The 21,906-nt window shown below is 53.6% G+C and overlaps 7 protein-coding genes across 7 annotated transcripts; 2 read left to right on the top strand and 5 right to left on the bottom strand.

Annotated features, from left to right (window-relative positions):
• Positions 1-91: 91 nt before the first annotated feature.
• On the bottom strand, positions 92-3,141 carry PG986_002044 (uncharacterized protein; the record flags this gene model as incomplete). Its single annotated transcript, XM_066838266.1, has 6 exons — positions 92-806; positions 864-1,410; positions 1,460-2,449; positions 2,569-2,633; positions 2,722-2,832; positions 2,885-3,141. The coding sequence occupies 6 exons, from the start codon at positions 3,139-3,141 to the stop codon at positions 92-94; spliced, it is 2,685 nt and encodes an 894-aa protein (XP_066707159.1).
• A 3,536-nt stretch (positions 3,142-6,677) lies between these two features.
• PG986_002043 (uncharacterized protein) lies at positions 6,678-8,510 on the bottom strand (the record flags this gene model as incomplete). Its single annotated transcript, XM_066838265.1, has 2 exons — positions 6,678-7,642; positions 7,973-8,510. The coding sequence occupies 2 exons, from the start codon at positions 8,508-8,510 to the stop codon at positions 6,678-6,680; spliced, it is 1,503 nt and encodes a 500-aa protein (XP_066707158.1).
• Positions 8,511-11,619: 3,109 nt separating this feature from the next.
• Positions 11,620-12,273, bottom strand: PG986_002042 (60S ribosomal subunit assembly/export protein LOC1; the record flags this gene model as incomplete). The annotated part of the gene is made up of 2 exons (XM_066838264.1): positions 11,620-11,910; positions 11,977-12,273. 2 exons carry the CDS (start codon positions 12,271-12,273, stop codon positions 11,620-11,622), a joined length of 588 nt encoding a protein of 195 aa, XP_066707157.1.
• A 451-nt stretch (positions 12,274-12,724) lies between these two features.
• PG986_002041 (IGPD-domain-containing protein) lies at positions 12,725-13,479 on the top strand (the record flags this gene model as incomplete). The annotated part of the gene is made up of 2 exons (XM_066838263.1): positions 12,725-12,998; positions 13,067-13,479. The coding sequence occupies 2 exons, from the start codon at positions 12,725-12,727 to the stop codon at positions 13,477-13,479; spliced, it is 687 nt and encodes a 228-aa protein (XP_066707156.1).
• A 1,244-nt stretch (positions 13,480-14,723) lies between these two features.
• On the bottom strand, positions 14,724-15,670 carry PG986_002040 (uncharacterized protein; the record flags this gene model as incomplete). Its single annotated transcript, XM_066838262.1, has 2 exons — positions 14,724-15,143; positions 15,203-15,670. 2 exons carry the CDS (start codon positions 15,668-15,670, stop codon positions 14,724-14,726), a joined length of 888 nt encoding a protein of 295 aa, XP_066707155.1.
• Positions 15,671-17,748: 2,078 nt separating this feature from the next.
• Positions 17,749-18,254, bottom strand: PG986_002039 (uncharacterized protein; the record flags this gene model as incomplete). The annotated part of the gene is made up of 3 exons (XM_066838261.1): positions 17,749-17,918; positions 18,038-18,161; positions 18,198-18,254. The coding sequence occupies 3 exons, from the start codon at positions 18,252-18,254 to the stop codon at positions 17,749-17,751; spliced, it is 351 nt and encodes a 116-aa protein (XP_066707154.1).
• A 541-nt stretch (positions 18,255-18,795) lies between these two features.
• PG986_002038 (uncharacterized protein) lies at positions 18,796-19,403 on the top strand (the record flags this gene model as incomplete). Its single annotated transcript, XM_066838260.1, has 2 exons — positions 18,796-18,907; positions 19,036-19,403. The coding sequence occupies 2 exons, from the start codon at positions 18,796-18,798 to the stop codon at positions 19,401-19,403; spliced, it is 480 nt and encodes a 159-aa protein (XP_066707153.1).
• Positions 19,404-21,906: the final 2,503 nt, after the last annotated feature.

Here is a 21,906-nt window from a genome sequence, read left to right as displayed (position 1 = left end):
AAACGTACTTATATTTGCCTTGCGCATGGGGAAACCATTTTTAGGCATGGCGACAAAACCTCCGCCTTGGCGATTGCGCAATAGGCGACTCTCATTGCTGCCCGGGGTGGTGGCCCACGGCACCATTTTCGAAGCCAGGCAGGACGCCGCCGCTGATCTCTGCCCATTCCCAATCCAAGGCTGTTGGCAATTGCCAGAGGTCCTGAGGCAACAGTGGTTGGAAGCCGCCTACAGGATTCTGCATGGGTGGCGAAGGGAGCGCCTGTCCAAACCCAGTCAACTCCGCAAAGTTGTTGAAGTCGGGCGTGTCGTAGGTCGGCCCTGTACTAGGATAGTCCTGAGGCCAGCCGTCCTGTCCGTCTCGCGGTGCCTGGCCATTCGAGGATGCGGCAGTGTTCATCGGACTGTACTGGTTGCTTGTTGAGAAGGTCCCGGGAGACGACTGTCCGTATCCCTGATTAAAGTGCGATTTCGGAGTCGCTGCAGATGATGGTGGCCGCGGCGTAGTGGTGGTTTGTGCATTGCTGGGATTGGGCCGAGCCGGATCATGACTCTTCCTCTTCCGCCGTGCTGGCCCCTCCTTTTCCATCTTATCAATCACCACCTTGGCTATGCGCTCAAATTCCGAGCACACGCCGAGCATGCGGTGGACACCGCCGGTCTCTGCTTCGTGGCCCAAGGTGGATAAGAAGGTCACCACCATGTTCATGAGCTTGGCGTCCGACCTGGCGCGCGGATCCACAGGGTTCTGTAGGATGTTCCCAAACAGTGTGACTAGAGCGGTGACCGGGAAGTATAGGACGAGCCTGGCAGCAAGGTTAGCAAACGGAGTCAATGACCTGGATAGGGGCAACCTGACTCACCATACAACTTGGTAGTCGCCTTGCGGGACATATTTGAGAAGCGAAATGCTGGCTCTTGCAGCGGACGCGCACAGAGCAGCGGAGGAGAATACCCTAGGGTTGAGCGGTTTTGTGTTGAGTCCCTGAATCGCGTAGTTCGATAGGCGGTTTGTCCAATAGCCTCGGTGGACCGACATGCGGTGAATCGTCGTCATACAGTTGTAGTATGAGAAATGCAGCATCACAATGTGCAGTATCAACGGTGTGTGCGAAGCTTTGATGTCATGTTCGGGGCGGAAGTCGATGGGGATGTTGTCTTTCCAGTCCTCTAGTTCCTTGTCGAGCTCGCCGATGGTCTGCAACAGCTCACCCTCGGACAGCTTCTGTGCCTTGACCGAGTACAAACGTTTGTACACGCGACTCTCGATAGTCGTCAGTTCGCACATGACGCGGAAGAGGTTCATCTTGCCCTTGCCATCAGCCAGGGGGATGTTGCCAATGTTGTCCTCTGGGTCTGCGTCTGGGAGTTCGACGTTCATGTCATCGTCGTCCTGAGCTGGTGGCCGCCCTGAGCGCAAACACAGATCTTTGTCCAGCATGTAGGCGATCCAGAACACGCGTTTCCCTCTGCTCGATCTCGACTGGGTTCAGATTGAAACCGCTGCCACGTTTGTGTAAGCCGATGGTGTGGGCCAGCCTGATGGCTGCTGCGATGAGGAGGAAAGAAGGCTGCGGGTTCGGCGTTCCTTGCATGAATGAAGCCATGCCACACAAGGCTTGGACACTGAGTAGATCCGTATTACGCATCGTAAGCTCCGGGAAGACAGCCATGGCGTTCTTCATGTATGCCCATGCTTTGCTATCCTCCTCTTCCGGCACCAGCTTGCTCATAACGCGGAGGCGATGTGCCGTTGCCAAAGCGACATTCAGACTCGCCCACCACCCAGAGCCTTCGTAGGGGTCATTCGAGTATTGCCGCTCTACCAGGTGCATGAACGTCGGTTGGTGAAATAGCGGGAACATGCAATTGAAGTTCTCGAAATAGTCCTTGAGCAGGGATAGTGCCTCGGGCTTGGGTGGCAGGGGCCGGAAGACTCTCCGGTGGAACAAATCGCTAAAAATCTCCGGCTTCCAGTGATTCCATTTGTGATCGTCAATGGAAACTTCCGAAATCATCTCGGAGAACGAATTGTCCCCCGTCTTCTCGTTCACCCACTGGATACCCTTTGGCGAGAAAATCGAGAACCCTGACGACGAGCCAATATATCTCGTCTCGCCTGATTGGTTAGTGACTAGCGAGCACATCAACTCGGACAGAGCTTCCACATCGTCGCCCTTCTTCTTCTCAGGCTCCTTCTCCTTCTCCTTCTGCTTTTCGGAAGGTGCAATAGAAGGCCTCCTCCTGTCATCCTCTCTCATTGGTTCAGGCGAGGTCAGTGAGCTCTGAGGAGTTGACGCAGCGTCGTTCTGTCCAGAAGTTGCTTGCGACGGCGACGTGGGATTTGACTGGGCAGCCTGTGAAGCTTGTCGCGACTGCTGGGCCTTTTCCGCCAAACGCTTCTCCAGAGTACCTAGATCCGTTGCCTCGTCGTCCTCACCAAGCAAGCCTGATAAGATGAGATTTGTCAGCACATACAACGGAATATGTATGACGTGTGGGTGACACCACGCGGTGGCTTGGTCGCACAAGACGACGTAGCTGGACACCGAAAACAGGACAACCTACCTGACAGTCTCAACAGGCTCTCCATACGACCTAGCCGATTCTCCAGGCCTTCGATATACTTTGCGCTGTGAGGTGAAAAGTGTCAGCGCAAATCCGGGCGGATGGGTGTAGTTTGCTTGCAGCAAGCAAGGTTGAGATGAGAGACACACTTACCCTTTGGGCGGATTCCTCTTCTTCTCGACTTGGGTGAAGACGCAATCCGTCTTGTAATTAATGCAGTGTGTGCATGCCGGCAGCTTTCCATCGCACTTGATCTTCTTCTTCCTGCACATGTCACAGGCCTGTATGTCGATTGGTGTCAGCTCGGCCGGCGTACCGCAGATTGCGCCCCCGAAGGCGCAACTGCAATAAGGGACAGTGCAGGCTCACTCTTGCGATCCTCCTCCTCTTGGCCTCGTTCTCGTCGCCCATGAGCGAGCTCGGGTCGAAGCCCATCTGCAGGTCTGGGGGCATCACAGGCATGCCGTCATGGAGGTAAGTTCCGAATATCTGGGGCGGCGGGTTCGCCAATTGCGGAGGGTGCATTCCATGGACGTGGAAACCCCCCGGATCGACTCGAAGGTGATCCATCATGGCCAACGTGTGTGGGTGTTCGCGATATACTTGGTCGTCGTGTGTCGCGCGTCGTGAGATAAAGGGCGTTGGACGGTTGCAGAATAATGGTCGGGTGCCGACCAGACTAGCTACGAAGGTGGCGGCACGGCAGATGGTAGGTTGACGTTGGCAATGCTTAGAAAGTAAGATGGGTTCCGGTCATGGTGGGAAATCGTGGATGGGGAATACGGGACACTTGAAACTAGTCCGATAGATAGGGTATATACTAGTTACTTAGGTTGTGATAATCAAACGAAGCAGAGAAAAGGCAGGGAGGGAAAAGACGGTCGGTTGGTCAGTTAGTCAAGCAGCCTTTCTCCAAGAGTCCAGTCCAGGTTCAGGTTCAGGTCCAGGTCCAGGTCCAAGTTCGGGTTCAGACAGAGCAGACAGAGCAGACAGAGCAAACAGGCAGACAGGCAGACAGACGGCAGGAGATGTAGCTTGCAGTTGTAGCAAGTAGGCGCAGGAAGGGTCCCCCGGGGTTCGGAGGCACGGATGTTCAATTGCGCATCAAATGCCTGCCCCTCCGCTCCCAGGAAGTGCTCCCAGGCAGTGAGTAGCAGTGAGTAGGTAGCAGTCAGTAGGTGGGGGGGTGGGCTGACGCTCGAGATTCAATGGTCGAGGAACCGACAGCTAAAACAAGCTGCAACGCGCTATTCGCCCTACTTGGGTCTTGGTAGGGGGCAGAGGGTAGGGGCAGGGGGGTAGGGGCGAAGGCTCCAGTCTCAAGATGATGCTGTGCAGTGCTGCCAGTGCATCAATCAATTCAGGCCAAGCCGATTCGATTCTTCTTAACGCCGTCGTCCAAAGCGTATGTACTTCGTTCGGCCTTCGTGCAGCCTCCTGCCTCTTCTCTCTTTCGTTTTTTAAGCTACCCCCCGTTGCCCCGCTGGCGAGTCGCGTGTTCGCGTGGGGTCCTTCTTCTGGTCAGGCTTGGTTGGAGGCTTATTCATTCCTCCATCCATCCATTCCCGTGTTCTGCAAGCCTGCTGCCTACTGCCCACTAGTTATAGAAATGGCCGAGATTGCACTAAAAAGCACGCGAGACAGCAACGGCCACCAGAGAGTCAGACTTTTTGTTCTTCCCGCGTTTCTGATCCCGTGCCCGGAAGGGATGCGAGACCCCTACATGGACATCCTCCCTCACTCGCAACTCGCAACCCCAACTCGCCGCCTTGGTGAAGGAAGCGCCTAATCTGAAATATGAGGAACCTGCAAGGTAACCTTCCATTTCATCACCTTGGGGTAGGTAGCAGGTACATGCGCCCGACTCTGCTTGGGCTGCCTCCGAGAGAGACAGAGAGACTTTTTTTTCTTTCTGGTTTGCTTGCTCTGATTCGTAATCCAAACCGGGACTCGCTCGGGGACCTGGAGACCCTCCTTGACCCCGATCAAACGTACTGCCACGAGCGAGAGGGGCCCACGATTGCGGGCACGATAGACACAAGACGAGCTGCCTGCCCGTATCTGGCCGCCAAATCTGACCAGTGAGATAGAGATAGATACAGGATAGATATAGATGTAGATATATATAGTCTCAAGGTTTGAATCTGATAGTACATAACATAGCAGTGTTATCAATGATTTTCCTTTTGCTGCATTCAGCAGCGCATACAGATCTCTCCCCTATGTACGGATACGACATTAGGTGGTTCGCGTATCGTTGGAGATGCAACGTCGCCCAAGAGACCATGTCTCGGGATCACCTCCCTGCCTCCCTCCCCTCCCTCTGTACCCTGATGTCGCTCCTCGCTACGTATAGCGGCATACAAGTGAATATCAACGAGGTTCATGATGGGCCATACCCTGTCTGCGTATTGCGTCACGGCACAGCTTCCCCTCTCTGCGCTCTGCCCTGCTTCTTTCTGCCTCTGCCTCTGTCTCTTTCTCTCCTTTCTTGCGTACTTACGTACGCATGCATCCTCGTTGCCCCGCGTCATGTCGGCATACTTCGTAAGAGAAGATCTTGGGGACTGCGTCATGCATATTCCCCCGTAATAAGTCAGGTCGAAACTGGAGGTTTGCGCAGGTCGTTCGTGGCACGGCAAGTCGGCAGTCTGGTGCCAAGTCGGGATTCCGGTTGTCTCAGGCCGCAGTGAAGCCAGCACTGCCTTGATTCTCTCTAGTAGGGGTCCCCGTTGCTACCCTCACGGCGAATGCTACTGTAAACTAATAGAGGATCACCGCCCACCACCCCTCTTGCCTTGTGGGATAGGGGATTGATATTACATAGATGGAGAGGGAGAGCCAGTCAGAAGTTGGGATACACAAAACGGAGATTCCGATCATCTGAACATTTCTATATCCTCTCCTTTTTCTTCTTCTTCTTCTCCTCCAGGTTGTTTTCTACTGGTAGTACTGTTGTATCGATGGTCGGTTTGTGATAAAAGGGTCTCGTCATGGACCGGACACAAGGACTTGGGATGAATATACTTACGACTCGTACGGGGGCCCGCCTCGCGTGATCTGCAGCTACATACCATGTCGATTCCATAACCACCCGGCATTTGTATTCCACACACCAGAATGCTCACAAATCGTTCGCCAACATCCCAGATCGGTGTTTTGGAATCAATATAAGGTTAAAGCTTGCCCCAGTCTCGTGTGACTGCCTCCACTAGCCGGCTTCATCCGACCTTGTTTGTGTGTTACCTACCTTGTATTCCAAGGGACGCTGCAGGAGGGACACACTTACACAAGCAAAATACCTTGTCAGCCAGCCCTGTGCGTGTGTCCCCGCCCGAGATAGAGAGAGATCAGAGATGCTCGTAAGAAACATCGAGCTTCTAGTAATGAAGTGCTCTCGTTCCTCTATATTGTAAAGAGAAAATTGTCGCATACTTGATAAATCAATAGACAATTGGGTAACCACGCCATCGGCAATTTGTCATCTTCCGCCTGAGCGGGTGGTGGTGTGGGTTCTGGGAGTTCACACTGCCCATGCACGTTTCATAAACGTCTCGAAATACATAAAATCAGCACGTGGAAGGATGACAGCCCGGGGGCGCATCACGAACCATTAACAAGCACAATGCGAGTTGCAACTGGGTGATCCCTTACCTGTATTGTCGGGGCTCTGGGACTGTGGTAGAAGAATGATATGTCATCTCTTGTCTACCTAGATAGAAAATGTCACTCCATGTTTTCAATATAGCTGGTTGGTTTGCCTCCCGCAGACTAGGGATCATTATGCTTTAGATTATGGAGATCGCAAGCACGAGCATCGGTTCACGTAGCCTGCGAAACGCATCTGGTCTTCCATCTACCGCGGATGGCTATGTACAAAGAGATTTTCAAGCCCGCGGTCGGGGCGTACGCAACGACGCCAAACAGCAGCGGATCGCTAATTCTCTCATGATTCTTCACTAAATATTCAAACATTAAGAACGCCGAACCCGATGCTGTTGCGCATTTCGATCGACACCATAGTCAGTAAGCCAAGTGGTATCAGCTAAAAGTCGAAAAAGGTATAAAACACGGTAAATCAAGAAGGGGTTTGGTCAGAAAAAACGTCCTCAGATCTCTTCCGTAAATCTCGAGGCTGAGCCATGGGTCCGATTGGAGCCGTCTTGTGACGGGTGTGAGCGTCCGAGTGGATCTCGAGCCGGCGGCTCCAAATTTGTTGGACTGAAATGTCCCGTTTCCGTCTGCGCCTTCCGGGCTGGCCCCTCGTGGAACACGGGGACGCCGCTTTCGGGCCGCATAGGAGAGCCCAGGGCCAATCTGGGCATACCAGGTCCACCAAAGAAACCCTGCGAGTCTCTGTAGTACGACATTGACGATTGGTCGCTCATGACCGTGTCACGGTTGGAAGGTTCCGAATATCCATCGCCGCCGTAGTGCAACACCGAGGGAAGTTTCCTGCCTGAAACCTTCTGGAACCCCTTTTCGCCGCCCTCGACAGAGGCCGCATCGGTACGGTCAGAATACCGCTTTTGACTCCCCGTCAAGTTCGCGAGAGCAGCAGGGATGGCAAACGGAGCGGACCGTCGCTGGCTCATGGCACTGCTGTTTGCAGTTGCTGGAGGGTGGGGATCATCAAACGGGTTGTCCTTGCCAGCAGCCACGCCTGCACCTGTTATCAGTCCACCGGGGCTTTTGTTGCTGTCCCTCAGCTTGAGAGCGTTCTGGCGTTTCTTCCACCTCAAAAGCATGAGAGCCAGAACCAGCAAGAAGGCAACGCCAGCAACGCTGCCGATGACGCTTCCTGCGACGGTCCCAGGCGGCGTCGGTTTACTACCGGAATCGGACGATCCATCGGACGACCCATCAGGGGATCCATCGGGGGATCCATTGGATGAGGACCCCGAGCCAGCACCACCCGATGAAATCAAAGTCCCCGAAGGTGAAGGTCCGGATTCGGCAGTCGAGTCACCGCCTCCAGGTCCGTTAAAGGCGCCAACGAAGCCACCATCGTCACTGCTGGTCGGCGTTGCATGCGGCGAAGAGGATGCATCGGTTGTTGATGGGGCAATCGAGGCTGTTACATAATCGGAAGATTGGAGAGTTGTCGTAAACGAAGCATTGAACAAAACAGTACCAGACGAATTGGGAAGCGTAGAAGTGGTAAGATTTGTTTCCAGGAATGGCTTCAAAGTCACCGTGCCATTGCTTAAGAGTGACGTCGGCGACGATGACGACAATGGCGACGGGGATGGCGACGGTGACGGTGACGGCGTGGGAGAAATTATGGCTACGGCGAGTTAGATGCATGTGGCTGGATCGAGTGTGCACGAGGAGGGTGTGGTGGGAATGCACTCACGTTGTGATGTTGGGGTGTTGGTGGTGGAAGTGGTGTTTTTGGTCACACCGGAAAACGATGGGAAGGACCCTGAGGCAGAGCCAGAGCCCGAAGGCAAAGGAGTGGACGTGATCTTGGCATAAGATTCAACAGTGGGAAACGAAGGTGACATGGAGAGCGACGCCGAAGAATCGGGCTCTAACGACGGTGTTGGCGTCGGGATAATGGTAGGCGACGTATCATCCGCAGCATCGTCGGTGGGTGAAGCGACGGCTACCTTCTGGTCAGGAAGCGCTGGTGCAAGTCCGTTCGGAAGTGCAAGTGCAGAATTGGTAGGCGGGCGGGGAGCAGCAGCAGTGTGAAGGCTGATGGTCGCACCAGAGCCATCAATCACGGCGATAACGTCGACTGTTTGCACAATGTGAACGACCGACGAGTCCTCCGCTTTTTCTTCTTCGTCCTTCTTCTCCAGGTGTTGGTGTTGGTGTTGGTGATGTAGTCTCTTGTGGTGGGAACGAATGTGGTGGTTGTGCGAGTGGTCGTGTGAAGTAGAACGAGTGTCGCCCCGGGCCTGAAGGAGTGAAGACCCCGAGACTGATTCGGTCATCGCGCTCTGTGGCGGTGGAAATATGGGAATACGAGACACCAGTGAATGAGTGTTCTGGATTTTCTAGCGGGTGCGCAGGCTGAGCTGGCTGACTCGCTGGGTCCTCCTTTGGAGTGTGTGTATGGCTGGGACGATGCGCTAAGAAGGTGTCGATCGGACTTCGCGGACGTCCATAATGGTATCAAACCTCGTTTCTTTTTGATTCCTCGGGTCGTGATTCGGATTGACTTTCCCAGACCTTCTCTCTTCTTTTTCTTCCTTTATTTCTTTCTCATCCACACTCGCGTCAGGTCCTGTAGGGGATGGGGGAGGTTAAGGGCGGGCGCGCGGAGACTCTGTCACCACTTTTGAACGAATGGACGGCGGACAAACAACCGGAACGAAGGGAAGAAGGGGGAAAAGAGAGCTTCAACGGCAACGATGCGACTTGGGGCTCCGATCTCTTTGATAATATGTGTGAGAGTGATTCCCGACCTGCTACCGTACCGCGTACCCTACTGCCCTCGACTGTCTGTAATTAAAATGAGCGAGGCTTTTCTCCACGAGAGCGCCGGCCATGGGTCAATCCAGGTGGGCATCGCAACCATCTTCCCAATTTCGCTTGAGATTTCAGACAGGGAGTCGGCCGCCAGGCTGGCCAATCACCGCCGACGCGCAGGGCACCCGGCCAAGACTTTCTGGCCAAGAGAACAACATTAAACGGAGACAGAGACAGGCCCATTCCATTGGCCACTAAAACCAAGGGATCTGAGCAAACAACTGACCTCCCAAGCACTCCCACCCTATCCTGCGTTTTGTTTGGCTCTCAACTCAAAACATTCATCAACTGCTCACGGCGTCTGCCCTCTGCGTGCTGAGGTGTGCCCACATGTCATATATCAGCGCCTCGACACTGGTCCCACGACAGGAGGCCCGCTACGTACGACACAGCCGCAGCCGGCAGGCAGGCAGTGTGAAAAGTGACCAGGCGGGGATGGCGTGCTTGTGCTCCGTACCGTGTTGTGTGTACGTACACGTACCGTATGTTTCGTGGTCAGTGGAGTAGGCACTGGTCACCTCGCACTTGGAAGAAGTGGAAGTGAGGATAAAGATTATGGGCTCGTAGCCGGGATCGTATCATAGCGTGAGGACCGGGGGCCCCAGCAGCGTAGCACCAATCGGTGGATTACTTTAGGGAGTGCAAGGAACGAAAACAGAAGATGCAGGCTGATTAGGTTCCCAGGCACGAGGACTCTGTCGCAATTTAGTTCGACGCCAATCTCTTAGTAGACGGCTGTTGCACCGGCGGCTCGTATCATGTTTAGAATAGCATGCGTTTCTTCTCGTGTTTGCTCGCACCAATGCAGGAACAGTAACAGGGACGGCTGCGGCTGCGGCTGCTGCCTCGGTCTGCCTGCTTGCCAGAGTGAACGAATGAATGATCGATCTCGGGATGGACATGGATAGAGATCGACCGGCTTCTGTATCATTGCCGTAAGTCGTGGAATGTATAAGATGAGTAGGCATATAGGAGATGAAGAAGAAGGATACGACACTGCTTGCTGTGCTGTCATCTGCCGTTGCTGTTGTCGTTGCCCGTTGTCCGTTGTCCGGCAAATAACCTGGCATAGTTCGTCTGCGACAGGCAATACCCTGCCATTGTTGATTTGGGACGCGATCGCTGGTCCTCATTTCCACGGGAAAAGAATGCACACCTTCGAATTGACTTCCTTTCAAGGTGCATAAGCACGCCGGCTTCTGCTGTACGTCATTGATCGGCACGGGACCATGGAAATAGGATCGTTCAACTGTCCCTGGAGAGTCGGCACCGGGCCAGATAGCTGCCGCGCATGGCTCATGGATTGCCATCTGGAAATTGAGAGAGTTGCCAAGAGGGCGAGCGCTGGAGCGCTGGAGCAACCCCCGCTCTCGATTCTAGGGGTTTTCATCTCAAGGCATGCAGCCCCATTTTCGGGGGCCCGGGGCTAAATTTGTACGTCCTGCATTTATAGCCCTCCCTGAAGCCGGGACCCATATCATCTTCCAGTCCTATTTCCAGCAACAGCTGATATGTGAGCCAGCAAGAACCAGTTTATTTTCACAACCGTGCTCATGCATGTCGTCGGGTCGAAGAATAATCACTCAAACGGCCTGACGCGTAGTTGTGATTCGATGGACATTTTACTTCCGCACTATGGATAAATCTCAACGTATTCGAGATCGGCCGCCCTGCTCGGCCTCCGTAGGAGCCACACAGGGAAACTCTGCAAGCCCCTAATGCAACCAACGCCAAACCAACATCTTCCACTCGATACCCAAGGCTGGTCGAGGTCGTGTGGTAGCCGGCGTGGTGCTCCTCATTATAGTTCCTGTCATTGAAGTCCAGTTCTCTAAAACGCTTCCAGCAATACCAGCCCACTGCTGGCCCGCATGCCACGAGGTGCTTGCGAGCATTCGAAACGTGTAGCCCCAGGGCCTAAAGCTGTCCAAGCTTGGATACCCGAGCCCATCCTTTCTGCCTGGCTTGAGTGTCCATTTCCAAGGCGACCTCGAAGCTTCGGTGACGGGATCGGGTAATAGATACAGTATGTGGCTACCTCATCTAGCCAGGGCAGGTTCTCGCAACCACGTTGCTGGGTTTGTTTATATATTTGACCATTAACACTTCGTAGTAGCGTTCTCTCGCGGGTCGTCATGTTGAATATGTCCTCCTCGGGCGTTCCTAAGGCGCTGACAAGAGCACAATAATGCCCACGGCACTCCCCTTAGCTCGGTATAAACGCCATCTTCAACTTAGCTCCAGCATACTCTACCACGGTATTGAAATTGAACTGGTAGTCTGCCAACTGCGCTAAGAGATGTTGGTTGAAGAAACGCCCAATATGAGTTAGTCAATCCCACCACCGCAGTATCAATGAAGGGGATCAATCAGAAATATATCAGAATCACGCCTGGGTAGCAGCGGGCTGGCTACCACTTCGAAAATCCGCTCTTCTGGCACGCCTCCGCAGGGTATCTTGATTGGTTGGTGAAGATCAGTAGAATATGGCACTCCTGGTGTGCCTCCATGTTGGGGATTTCGAGAAGAACAACGCCGATACGCCTCCCATGCAGAGTTGACAACAAACTTTTAAGCAAATGAAACACGCTTCTTCTTCGCCTTGACCGCGTTGCTGCCTGTCAACAAGGTATCTTTCACGTCAAGATCTTCGTCGGCAGTGGGTTTGCCGCCTCGCTTCCGCTTCTTGCGCAGGGACTCCTTGGTTTCGTCCAGCGCGGCCTTCCTCTCGCCTTCCTTCTTCTCGGCCTCTACCCGCCTGGCCTCGCGGATTTCCTCCATCTGGCGGGCCTTGATCATCTTGGACTCAATCTCGCCCTCCTTGTCGGCTTGCACCATGGCAAGAATCGTGTTCATACTCTCCTACAAAGCCTGCCGTTAGTGACTGGTCCCTCGGAACGAATAGAGGACATGGCCGGGTAGGCTTACTCGGTCGTCGACAAACACCTTGCCCTTCTTCTTGCCCTTCGGCTTCTCCACGCCAACGGGCGTGATCATGTTCAGTTTAGGAATATCCAGCTCCTTCTCCGAGTAAGTCTTCTTCCGTCTCTTCTTGAGTATGGCCGCAATTGCCTTGGAGTTGGACGGTTTCGACGATGGCGGGGGACCCTTTTTGTTCTTGACTATTCCATCCACCGGCCCAGTCCGGGTGGCTTTGCTGCCGCTGATGCCAGACCCATTGGCGGCATGCTTATTCTTAACGGTTTTCGTCCGGGAAGGCGGCATTGTGGCGGATGTGATGCGATCTCGAGAATTGGCAGCTCGTTGATTGACGATGGCGGTCGCAAACGAGTCCAACGAAGTTGCTGGAAAATTATTCTAACTTGTCGTTATCGCTCAATGTACGATAAGACTTTTTCTTGTCTTTTTTAGCGGGGCATGACCTGAGCTCTTCCCTACTGTTCCAGCCTGCACCGCGCGCAGGGGTTGCGGTTAGTGGCTGCATCCATTTGATGCATAACTCCGGCGGGGAGTGGGCGTTGAGGAATCGCTAACAGCCAACCGAAATCGCACTCAAGAAATTTGAGTTCACAAGCGTCATAACCCCATTCGCCCATCCCATGTCACTCATCCGTACATAATATCGATATATCCAAGACAGAGCTCACTTTCCTGACCAAGACGACTTGCTGTACTGTTTGGTGTATAAGTAACATCCCGACACAAGATTCTGAAGATGGGTTCCGATTCCGTGAAGCCGCGCTGGGCGGCGCTGGCCCGTGATACCAACGAGACCAAGATCCAGATGGCCATCAACCTCGATGGTGGGGACTTCCCTCCGGAGACAGACTCTCGTTTGACGTCGGTCCTCGAGGGACATGCGAGCCAGACCAGCAAATCGCAAACCATCAGTGTCAACACCGGCATTGGCTTCTTAGACCATATGCTGCACGCCCTTGCCAAGCATGCTGGCTGGAGTTTAGCGCTGGCCTGCAAAGGCGACCTTCACAGTAAGTCGTTCCCTCGCGACCTGCTCTATGCCCTACCCCGGACTGGCTGACCACTGACTCTCCAACAGTCGACGACCACCACACGGCCGAAGACGTCTGCATAGCCCTGGGCTACGCCTTTGCGCAGGCGCTGGGCTCCGCCACGGGCCTCGCGCGCTTCGGCTCCGCCTACGCGCCCCTGGACGAGGCGCTCAGCCGCGCCGTGGTCGACCTGTCGAACCGCCCCTACAGCGTCATCGAGCTGGGCCTCAAGCGCGAGAAGATCGGCGACCTTAGCTGCGAGATGATCCCCCATTGCCTGCAGTCCTTCGCCCAGGGCGCCCGCATCACCCTGCACGTCGACTGCCTGCGCGGCTTCAACGACCACCACCGCGCCGAGAGCGCCTTCAAGGCCTTGGCCGTCGCTGTCCGCATGGCTACCAGCCGGGTCGCGGGCAAGGAGGGTGAAGTGCCCAGCACCAAGGGCACATTGAGCGCCTAGGGGGATCCTCTCGTCTCGGGACCTCGATGCCTAACGGGACGCCCTGGGTTGTAGAATTAGAGAATAGTCTGTATCCAGACCTGCCAACGAGGTCATATAAGTCGGATCAGGCAGAATTTAGATAATGCCCTAGATGCGATATCCCGACAGCTGGTGTCTCAGCCACACCGGGATACTGGACAGACGAGGCTTCTCCGTGTATATCACCAAGGCTATAGAGAAAAGTATACTATTCTTACGCAGACACGACGAAACTGGTAAATAAACGAAGTAAACTGTTTTTGCAGCAATTATATTACCAATACGATAGTATACCCTCTGCAAGACCTTCAAGAGTGAGTAAGCCTATCCACACAGAAGCTGAAGTACTGAGCACTTTACCTACTGTTTCCCTCTTCTGGGTATAAGACAGCTATCCCACAATAATCAAGGCTGTTCCGTGCTGGTACCTACGTTATCTTTGCAAGAGTATTATTTGCTTTATTCAAATATCCGAAAATCAACATGGTACCGGGAACGGAGGCCGGACTACATCGCCCGGCGGCCACTGCTGTCGACGCCAGCGACAATACGAAAACCGCAGCTTTTAGCAGTAGATCATCATGGGAGAAGTACGAAGCCAAGACGTACGAAATGGTTAGCAAAAGCGAACGTGAGATCGGCCAAGGATCTAGGTTCAGATCCGACGTGTTTCGTAACCACGTTCAAACCCCGGACGGTCGGCACTTTGCCCAGGGTCCTCGACGCGAATGATGATTATTTGCTTCTTGCCATTAGAACGAGGAGATACACTTGACCTCAGCGGGAAAGCAAGATTACCAACTAGCAGGTAGTGGTCCAAATTATAGCTTCAGGCGCCGAGGGTGCCATTGAACAACACAAACCACGTTGCAGCCAGCTGTTTGAAGCAACATGTTCGCACCTCATCCTCTTCCCCCGGCCATGAAATTGAAGTGAGATGACAACATAGCGACGTGGCAGGTGACTGGCAACAATGAGGGCGCGCATGTTGTCGCGATTGAAACAACGTCCACCAAGAGATATTTAGTGTCATGAATTAGTTATTAAGTGCTGGGTGAAATAGCTCATTCTCGGATCTATATGATACCATCAACGACCGTCATCCAACATACCCGCCTCGCTCGTTTTATGACTGGGTATCAATTCTCATCTCTCCTATACATTTCCGGCCGTTTATCATTCATTTGGTTTCATATAGCTGTTACACATTATACAAAGGTAGCTTAGCGGGCATACCCAGTGCTGAAGTTGCTGTTATGCTGAGGGGCAAACGGAGGATTGCTGTGGGGGCTAAGGTGGGCGTTGTTACCCGTCACCTCAGACTCCGGGTACGCGGTGTGACCCTCGTGCTGGCCGCCATAGCCGGCCTCGCCGTACTTGGGGTAGCCAGCGGGCTCGTGGCCAACGGCGGTCGACTCGGTGTTGTAGCTCTGGCGCACCTGGTTGGGAGTGGTATGCATAGGAAGTGCGTTAGGGTCTTCATTGGTCGCGCCAGTTCCGCGGCGCTTGAACAGGCCCATGAACTTGCCGCGCTTGCCGTAACCAGAGGTGTAGTTATTGGCTGGGCTAGGACCGAAACGAGCCTCCTTGCGGCGGTGGCGGACCAGCACAACCTCGACCAGAGCGGACAAGATGAAGAAGACCTGGAATATTGTTCAGCAAGGCGCTCAGCATTTGGTATTAGTTAGACAAGGAAACTTACGATCGCAACAATGGAGACAGCTAAGCAGGCAGTTTCCATTCGGCAAGCGGTTCCAAAGGTAGGCAGCTTAGTGAAGCCATCTCTCTCGCTCTTCGGGTAGTCGCCGGTGGGACCGGTGCCGAAAATTGTGTTGGGTGAGCTTCCGCACGAGCTGGCTCCGCCACGGTTGCTGACAGCAACGTAGATGAAAGCTCCGATGAAGGCGACATCGAGCACAATGGCGATAAATGAGGTGACCGGGTGTCCAGCGAGGCAGCACAGGAGCAGCAGACCGGCCAGTGTGTACAACACGCCAACGCCCGAAATACCCTCAACAGCACGGGCCCATGTCGGGATGGGTAGGTTGTGGTTGGACAGAGCCGCGAGGAAGTAACTGAACAAGGACAGAACCAATGCCGCACAGCAGAATTGAATGCCGCGGATAAACCACTGCAGCGACTTGAGCGCGATTCCACTTTTTGCTCCCATGGTGGCTTCGGGGCGCAAATGTGACAGCGGTCGGTGTGATGGGGATGGTGGTATGCAGAGCGGGCGCGAGTTTGCGAGAGTGGCACAGTTGGCGGACAAAGTTGAGATAAATTTGGAGCTGGGAATCGTGGGCAGTATCGCGGGGGAAATGGTAAGCCTTAATAGATGCGAGACCAATAACCAGACAACGATCCTTTCCAAGTTTGCGGGAAGTGGTCGACTGATGAGTGAGGCTTGACGTAGCGTTAGTGCGCTTCAAAGCTTCCAACGCCTTACGGATGAACCCTGTTAGTCTTTTAATAGTGGAGGATCATGAAGAGGCAATGACGAATACTGCAAAAGTGTGATGGCTGGCCAGCCAGGGATTTCAACTACTGCCGAGACCTAGCACCCGGCAGAGGTCGATCAATCAGGGTGAGAGCGCAGTTTGAGGGAGCCAGCCGGTAGCCAGTCCTGGCCAGTCCACATCGTGTGATCGATGATGGAAACTGCCCCGCCGCCATTGACGTAGGCCCTATCCACCGGTTTCAACGATGGCCCTGGACGCCAAGCCAAACGCATGCAAAGGGTCCTTGGGGTCTTGGGGTTCTTTGGGGGCGTTTCTACAGCGGGCATCAGGCATTGGAGCGGCTTGGACGGCTGAGGGCGGATCACCCGCATTCCAATCGCTCCATCTTCTGCACAAATGTCGGGTATTGTGCATGTTCTCCTGCAAGCGAGTGCTGAATGTCGCATGCAGCTCTGGAATCCCATGCAGGCTGAGCCACATGAGCCACTCTAGGCGCGTACGCCACTCAGCTCACCCACCTTTCTCAAGGCTGTACACACACACCATCGAACCTCCTCAACAACATTTTACCACTATTTGACTGGCATGGCATTGGACACTGGTTGCGTAATCTCGAGGACCATGCATATGGCCGATAGGATAGGCTGGTTGGGGGTTTGTTGTGATGTAAGCCACACTTTACTTGACAAACCCGGATATTTAAGACCGTTAATGGAAAGCCTCAACTGCCGCCCGCATCCCGCATTCCCGCAATCCCGCACTCACATATCGGGAGATCGAATCTGGTATGCAACGTGCTCGCTCTACATAATCAGGAACGAGCGCGTCGGGCTAATACCTGCTAACACTAGAAGCATTGCAGTGTGGGCATCTACATATTGGAGTCAGAATACCTGTTTCTGGGATGCATACCAATGCAGATATTTCCATTACGAGAAGAATATATCATTATTGATGCTTTGCTAACCACTAGGGAGGTAATGATGAGCGGTAGTCGGCAAGTAAAAGCGTTCTGAGCGCCAATCTAGACCGTCCCGGCGCGTTGGTACCTGATGAACTTTGACTAGGATTATAGCAAGCCAGACTAACGTAACGGCACTATTATCATCGATATGTTACGATAGGATCGGATCGATTTGATGGAAAGAATTTTTGTGTAATTATGTCACTTCTCGGCACATGCGTCATGACTCTGCCGAGCTCATCGAACATCATTAGATTCCAGGCACCATGCCGCATCTCTCAAACCCCCATGGAAGAGGAAGGGACAGTTAAAGTATCAAGGCTTTACCAGGCGTAATCCAATGAGTACTTAGTGATGGGTTATTTTCTGGCTTGTCGTTTGGCGAGAGTTGTGGCGGGAGTCCCAAAAGGTGGCAAAGCTCCTGAAAAACGTATATCAATGTTGAACCTGCCTTTTTCGAATATGCATATCATGATGCCCGACTGGGAGGGCGCTGGATATAGGAGATGAGCTTTCACATAGCGCTATGCTAAAGCTCAAACGTGTTGAGTCATGGCTTCACACCGTGTCACCGATTCGTTGTTTATATGAAACAAATTTATTTGCAAGTAGCTGCCAGACAAGGCACTTCCGCTTACTTTGCTGAGAAGCACTCAGAAAACTGTATACCTGTGTCAAGTCACGAGCATGCCCCAGTTACTAAATCATCAATGCCCTAGGCTCACAGGGGACATTGCTTGAACGCCAGCCAACGCCTGTAGCTCCCAATATATAGACCTCAACATGCTCGTCTGCTGATGGGCTGTTTTCCCTCACAGCAGAGTCTTATCGTCTGGCCTTGGACTTGGCCTTGGATGCTTTCTCCTTATCGATGGAGTCCTTGATGATTCCATGCAAGTCCTCATTCCGACGCGCGAGCAGCAACACGTCATCAGTTGTGATGGTTGACCGACCCGCATGACGACTGAAGCTCTCCAGGTCCTGAGCGACGGCCTCTGAAGAAAGTGTCAGAAAAGGGTTTGCTTATGTGCTGGAGTGGGAGTAGTATGCCGCAAGCAAAGGCCGCAATCTCACCTGGCCCCAGGGGAGGGAAGTGCGGAATGAATGGGCGTACCGATTTGAGTCCAAACCAGTTCCATCAGGGCACCGATAAACTGAGGAGTTACATTTCGGTTCCTGCGCAGAGACTCCTCATCGGCTATCTTGCCTACAGCAAACCATAAGGCTTGCTTGAGACGCTGTACAGGGCTTGGTCAGCTTATGAATTGGCGAACACCAATGGTTTCCCGTGTGTTTTCTTGACGGACCTCCTCTTGATTTTCATCGGCCATGGCTGGTAGCACGGCGCATCCGGATTCCTGCTAGGAAAGAGGTAGGTGACGGGTTGAATTCGCGGTGCTAGTAGATGTCACGGGCTTTTGTTGGAGTCGCGTTATCGCAGCATGTTTTACCCAATCGTCAGGCTCTAGGTAGTGGGCTGCGTGGAGTGGGGGCGTTTGCAGGGCCCCTAAAAGTTCTGGACAGTTGGAAGTCTGGAGTTCAATCCCCAAAGAGTGGTAACGCGCAGAAAACGCGGACGCTCCGGCAGTCGCTGTCGAGTTGCACCCAGCCGTCTCCAATGCGCCATAAAAGTTTGTATTTATTTGTTTTGGTCCCTCATTGCATCGAAGCCTGCCCATTACGTTTCTCCGAGGCCATCGTACACTCGGTTTCTACTCCAGCCTTTTGCTTGTCACATGTAACATAATTTCTCTCGTATTCTATTCATTCGATTCTTCCGTATATATTTCGGCAAACAACCACGCATCACCTCTCGCAGGCCATTCGCGCGAAAACTACAACACTCCAACATCTGCACAGCATAAAATCATCATGGCCGAACTACAAGACCTCATCGCCCACCTTGGCGACTCGGTGCAGAAGCTCTTCGGCGTCTTCGGGATAGCCGGCCAGCGATTGGTCAACAACACCAAAGCCTCGTTCGGTAAGTAAACCAAGAACTTCTCCAGCAGCACCACAGGAGGACGACTCCCCCGTATCTTGCGGGGGCTCGGCGCTGCTCTGGGCATCTTCAAGAAGTCAATTGTGCTAACACGTGCTCCACACACATAGATGGCATGGACACAATCATGTGGCTTAGAGTAGTCGTGATCGTCTGCGGCTATCTCCTCATCCGACCCTACCTGATGCAACTCGGCGCCAAGGCCCAGGAGAAGCAGTTTGGGAAGGGCATCGAGGAGAGCGACACCCAAGGCAAGATCAGTCCGAACGAGCTCCGAGGCGTCAGGGAGGAGATACCCGACGCCAGCGATGACGAAGATGCCACGACCGGCCAGGCGTCCGCGACAGAGTGGGGCAAGAAGGCCCGCAAGCGACAGCGAACCATGCTGAAGAAGATGATTGATGCGGAGGAGAAGAGACTGCAGGACCTTCAAGACGATGAGGAGGACAAGGACATCGAGCAGTACCTTGTTGGCTAGTTGCGACTACGACCTCAGCAGGCGGCGACTCGGTCCTGTCAAGAATGACGTCGAGCAATTGCAAATCAATAAAATAATACAAATGCAGTCCGCAAATGTGCAAGTGGTGCCATTGCCTCCAGTACCGTGACGATATACTTGAATAGGTGTTCTTTGCTGTTGGCTTGCCAGATTGCACTTGGTGACGATTTGGGCTTGCCATCTGGGCGTGAGACCAGGTAGGCGAGCAAAGGTGGCATGTACCCCTTATTTACCAGCCGATTTTCGGTCAAGCTACCTGGGAATATGACAGCCAAGTAGTAAGATAATAGAGATCAGACACTACTGCACGTAGAATCGAAGTCGAAATCTGGTTGGGCCAGCTGGCATGCAGCGATTTTAAGCAATATGCAGTTAGTTGCCAAGATTTCATTTGCTTATATACATATGTCCTGCAATCCATTTTCGTCATAGACTGTTCAGGAGGCCTTAATGCCAAGTTCAACCTCCGCCTGTTATTGGCAATTGGCTTGGCTGCTGTCTGCCCTGGGCGGCACCTAGGCACGTCCTCTAGTAACTGCAGGCAACACCTTCTCTTTGAAGATGGCCCTACATCGTTCCGATCATGGGTGGATTGCGGCTAGCTGCACATGGTGTTGAGTAGAGGAAGCCACCCGTTACTGGTAGACTTACTTGCTTGGGGCGGCAGAGGCTAGCCGTAGATATCACGATGCCTAACAATGGCCGGACTACAAAGGTGGGCAAACCGTTGGTCTGAACAGGCGCCATCGCCTCTTTCATCGAGTTGGGCTTGCGCGTCCTTGCCCGCGACGACGACGGCGTTGGGAAAGAAGCTTGGCACTGGCGAACCTGCTGTGGAGATGTGCCATAGGCCGGCTTACTGTCCACATCGACTTGGCCTCACGAGGGCGGAGCTAGAGCGGGCAACGCGGATATTGCGACAAATGTATTCCCCCTAGATGAAGCCAGCTGTGAGTCCGCGGATGGCTGCGTCAGTACCCTCAGGTTGGTCAGCTGGGTGGTCGCTACTGCAACTACTACTACTATGAGGGAGAAGGAAGGCAACCAATATCTTCGCAAAATCGCCCGAGTTTGGTGCTGTACTATGGACAGTATGACCACACCTTTGTGTGCACGTCAGCTACGGAGTAGGTGCTCCTGCGTTCCTGGAGGGACAGGTGGTTCAAACTCGACAGCTCGCAACCCAAGCCAGAACCATCGCCATGGCATTAGTTTGGCCATTTCCTGTGCGGCTCATTTGGTCACCCCCTAAGCTGATCTACGCGTGGTCACCGGTGATCCATAATCATCGTCATTGTACTGGGCTGAAGTATTTCCCTTACGAAGGCCGTGTTGCACATCTCTGGTTGCCTGTGGTTGTCATGCGAGAGGCACCCTCGCCGCAGGCATTTGGTAGCGGTGAGCTGGCCCGCCTACAACCTCTTACAGGAACACCAGCTGACTGCCAAAGGCATACAGACATGTGCCCACCAGCCGAAAGGCGGACCATGGGGGTATAGAATGGGACGGGACGGGACGAGATGGGATGGACTGATCTCCCCTCCCCGTGGTTGTGGACAGCTCCGATACTGGGAGCTCTCAAGGAGGCAACCATTTCTGGGGCAACTTCGAAACTGTACGTCGCGGTATCCCACAGGCACAGCTATTTCCCCAGCTGTTCTTGCGAACGCTCATTGCAGCACTTTCGGCTCGCAACGAGGCAGCCTACTTTCCGGGCAAACCATGCATTTTGCCTCTCTCTCCCTGGGGCTCAAGGCGTGTTCTTCGCGAGACCAACTCAAAACTCATGATCACTACGGCGGCTAACTTCCCCTTGTGTAAGTGGCGGGATAGTCATTGCCAGCCCCCTATTACTATACATTGCCAGACTGGAAGGTTGACAAGGTTCACTGTAGCACAGTAAACGTGCTCGTATGAATGAATATACAGTGTAGCTTCGAGGGGAGAGGTGGCACTCACAGAGGCTGAGTTTCTATGTGGTTGCCTCTCCCAATGACAAGTTAACAAACATCAGTGTTATCGATACTTCTTCTTCCTCCTCCGCCCGTCTAGGACAATCACACCGGTCAAAGCGGCTCTTCCTCGTATACCATACGTGAATCCAGAGTTGGCTTGTCCTCGTAGTGGGCAAAGGTCTGTTCACTCTAAGGGAGAGGGGGAAGTTATCGCCGAGCCGCGGCAGGGCCTCTCAATCCTGAGCGTTTAGCCTAGGTAGTCGGCATGACCGTTTTACCACTCGAGGTCCTGGGTTACGCGGCTTTCGGAATGGCCTGACACCAAGTGTATGAAGCGAACCTCTCAGCCTTACAACACTATCCGATGGATGGTAGTATAACATGCACCTTGCAATTTCACGCATGTTCGAGGGAATCGGATCCCGTCCTGGTGGATGGACGGGCGGTCTCCGGGGGCGAGGATCAATCTTCTTGCACGAACGCGGCAAGCCATGCCGGCAGATCAATCCTCATATATGGCGTGGTTC

This window comes from Apiospora aurea (genome assembly GCF_038362705.1).
Source record: "Apiospora aurea strain CBS 24483 chromosome Unknown utg000001l_segment0_segment0, whole genome shotgun sequence".
NCBI lineage: Eukaryota > Fungi > Ascomycota > Sordariomycetes > Amphisphaeriales > Apiosporaceae > Apiospora > Apiospora aurea.
This window is presented reverse-complemented; position numbering and strand designations above follow the sequence as displayed.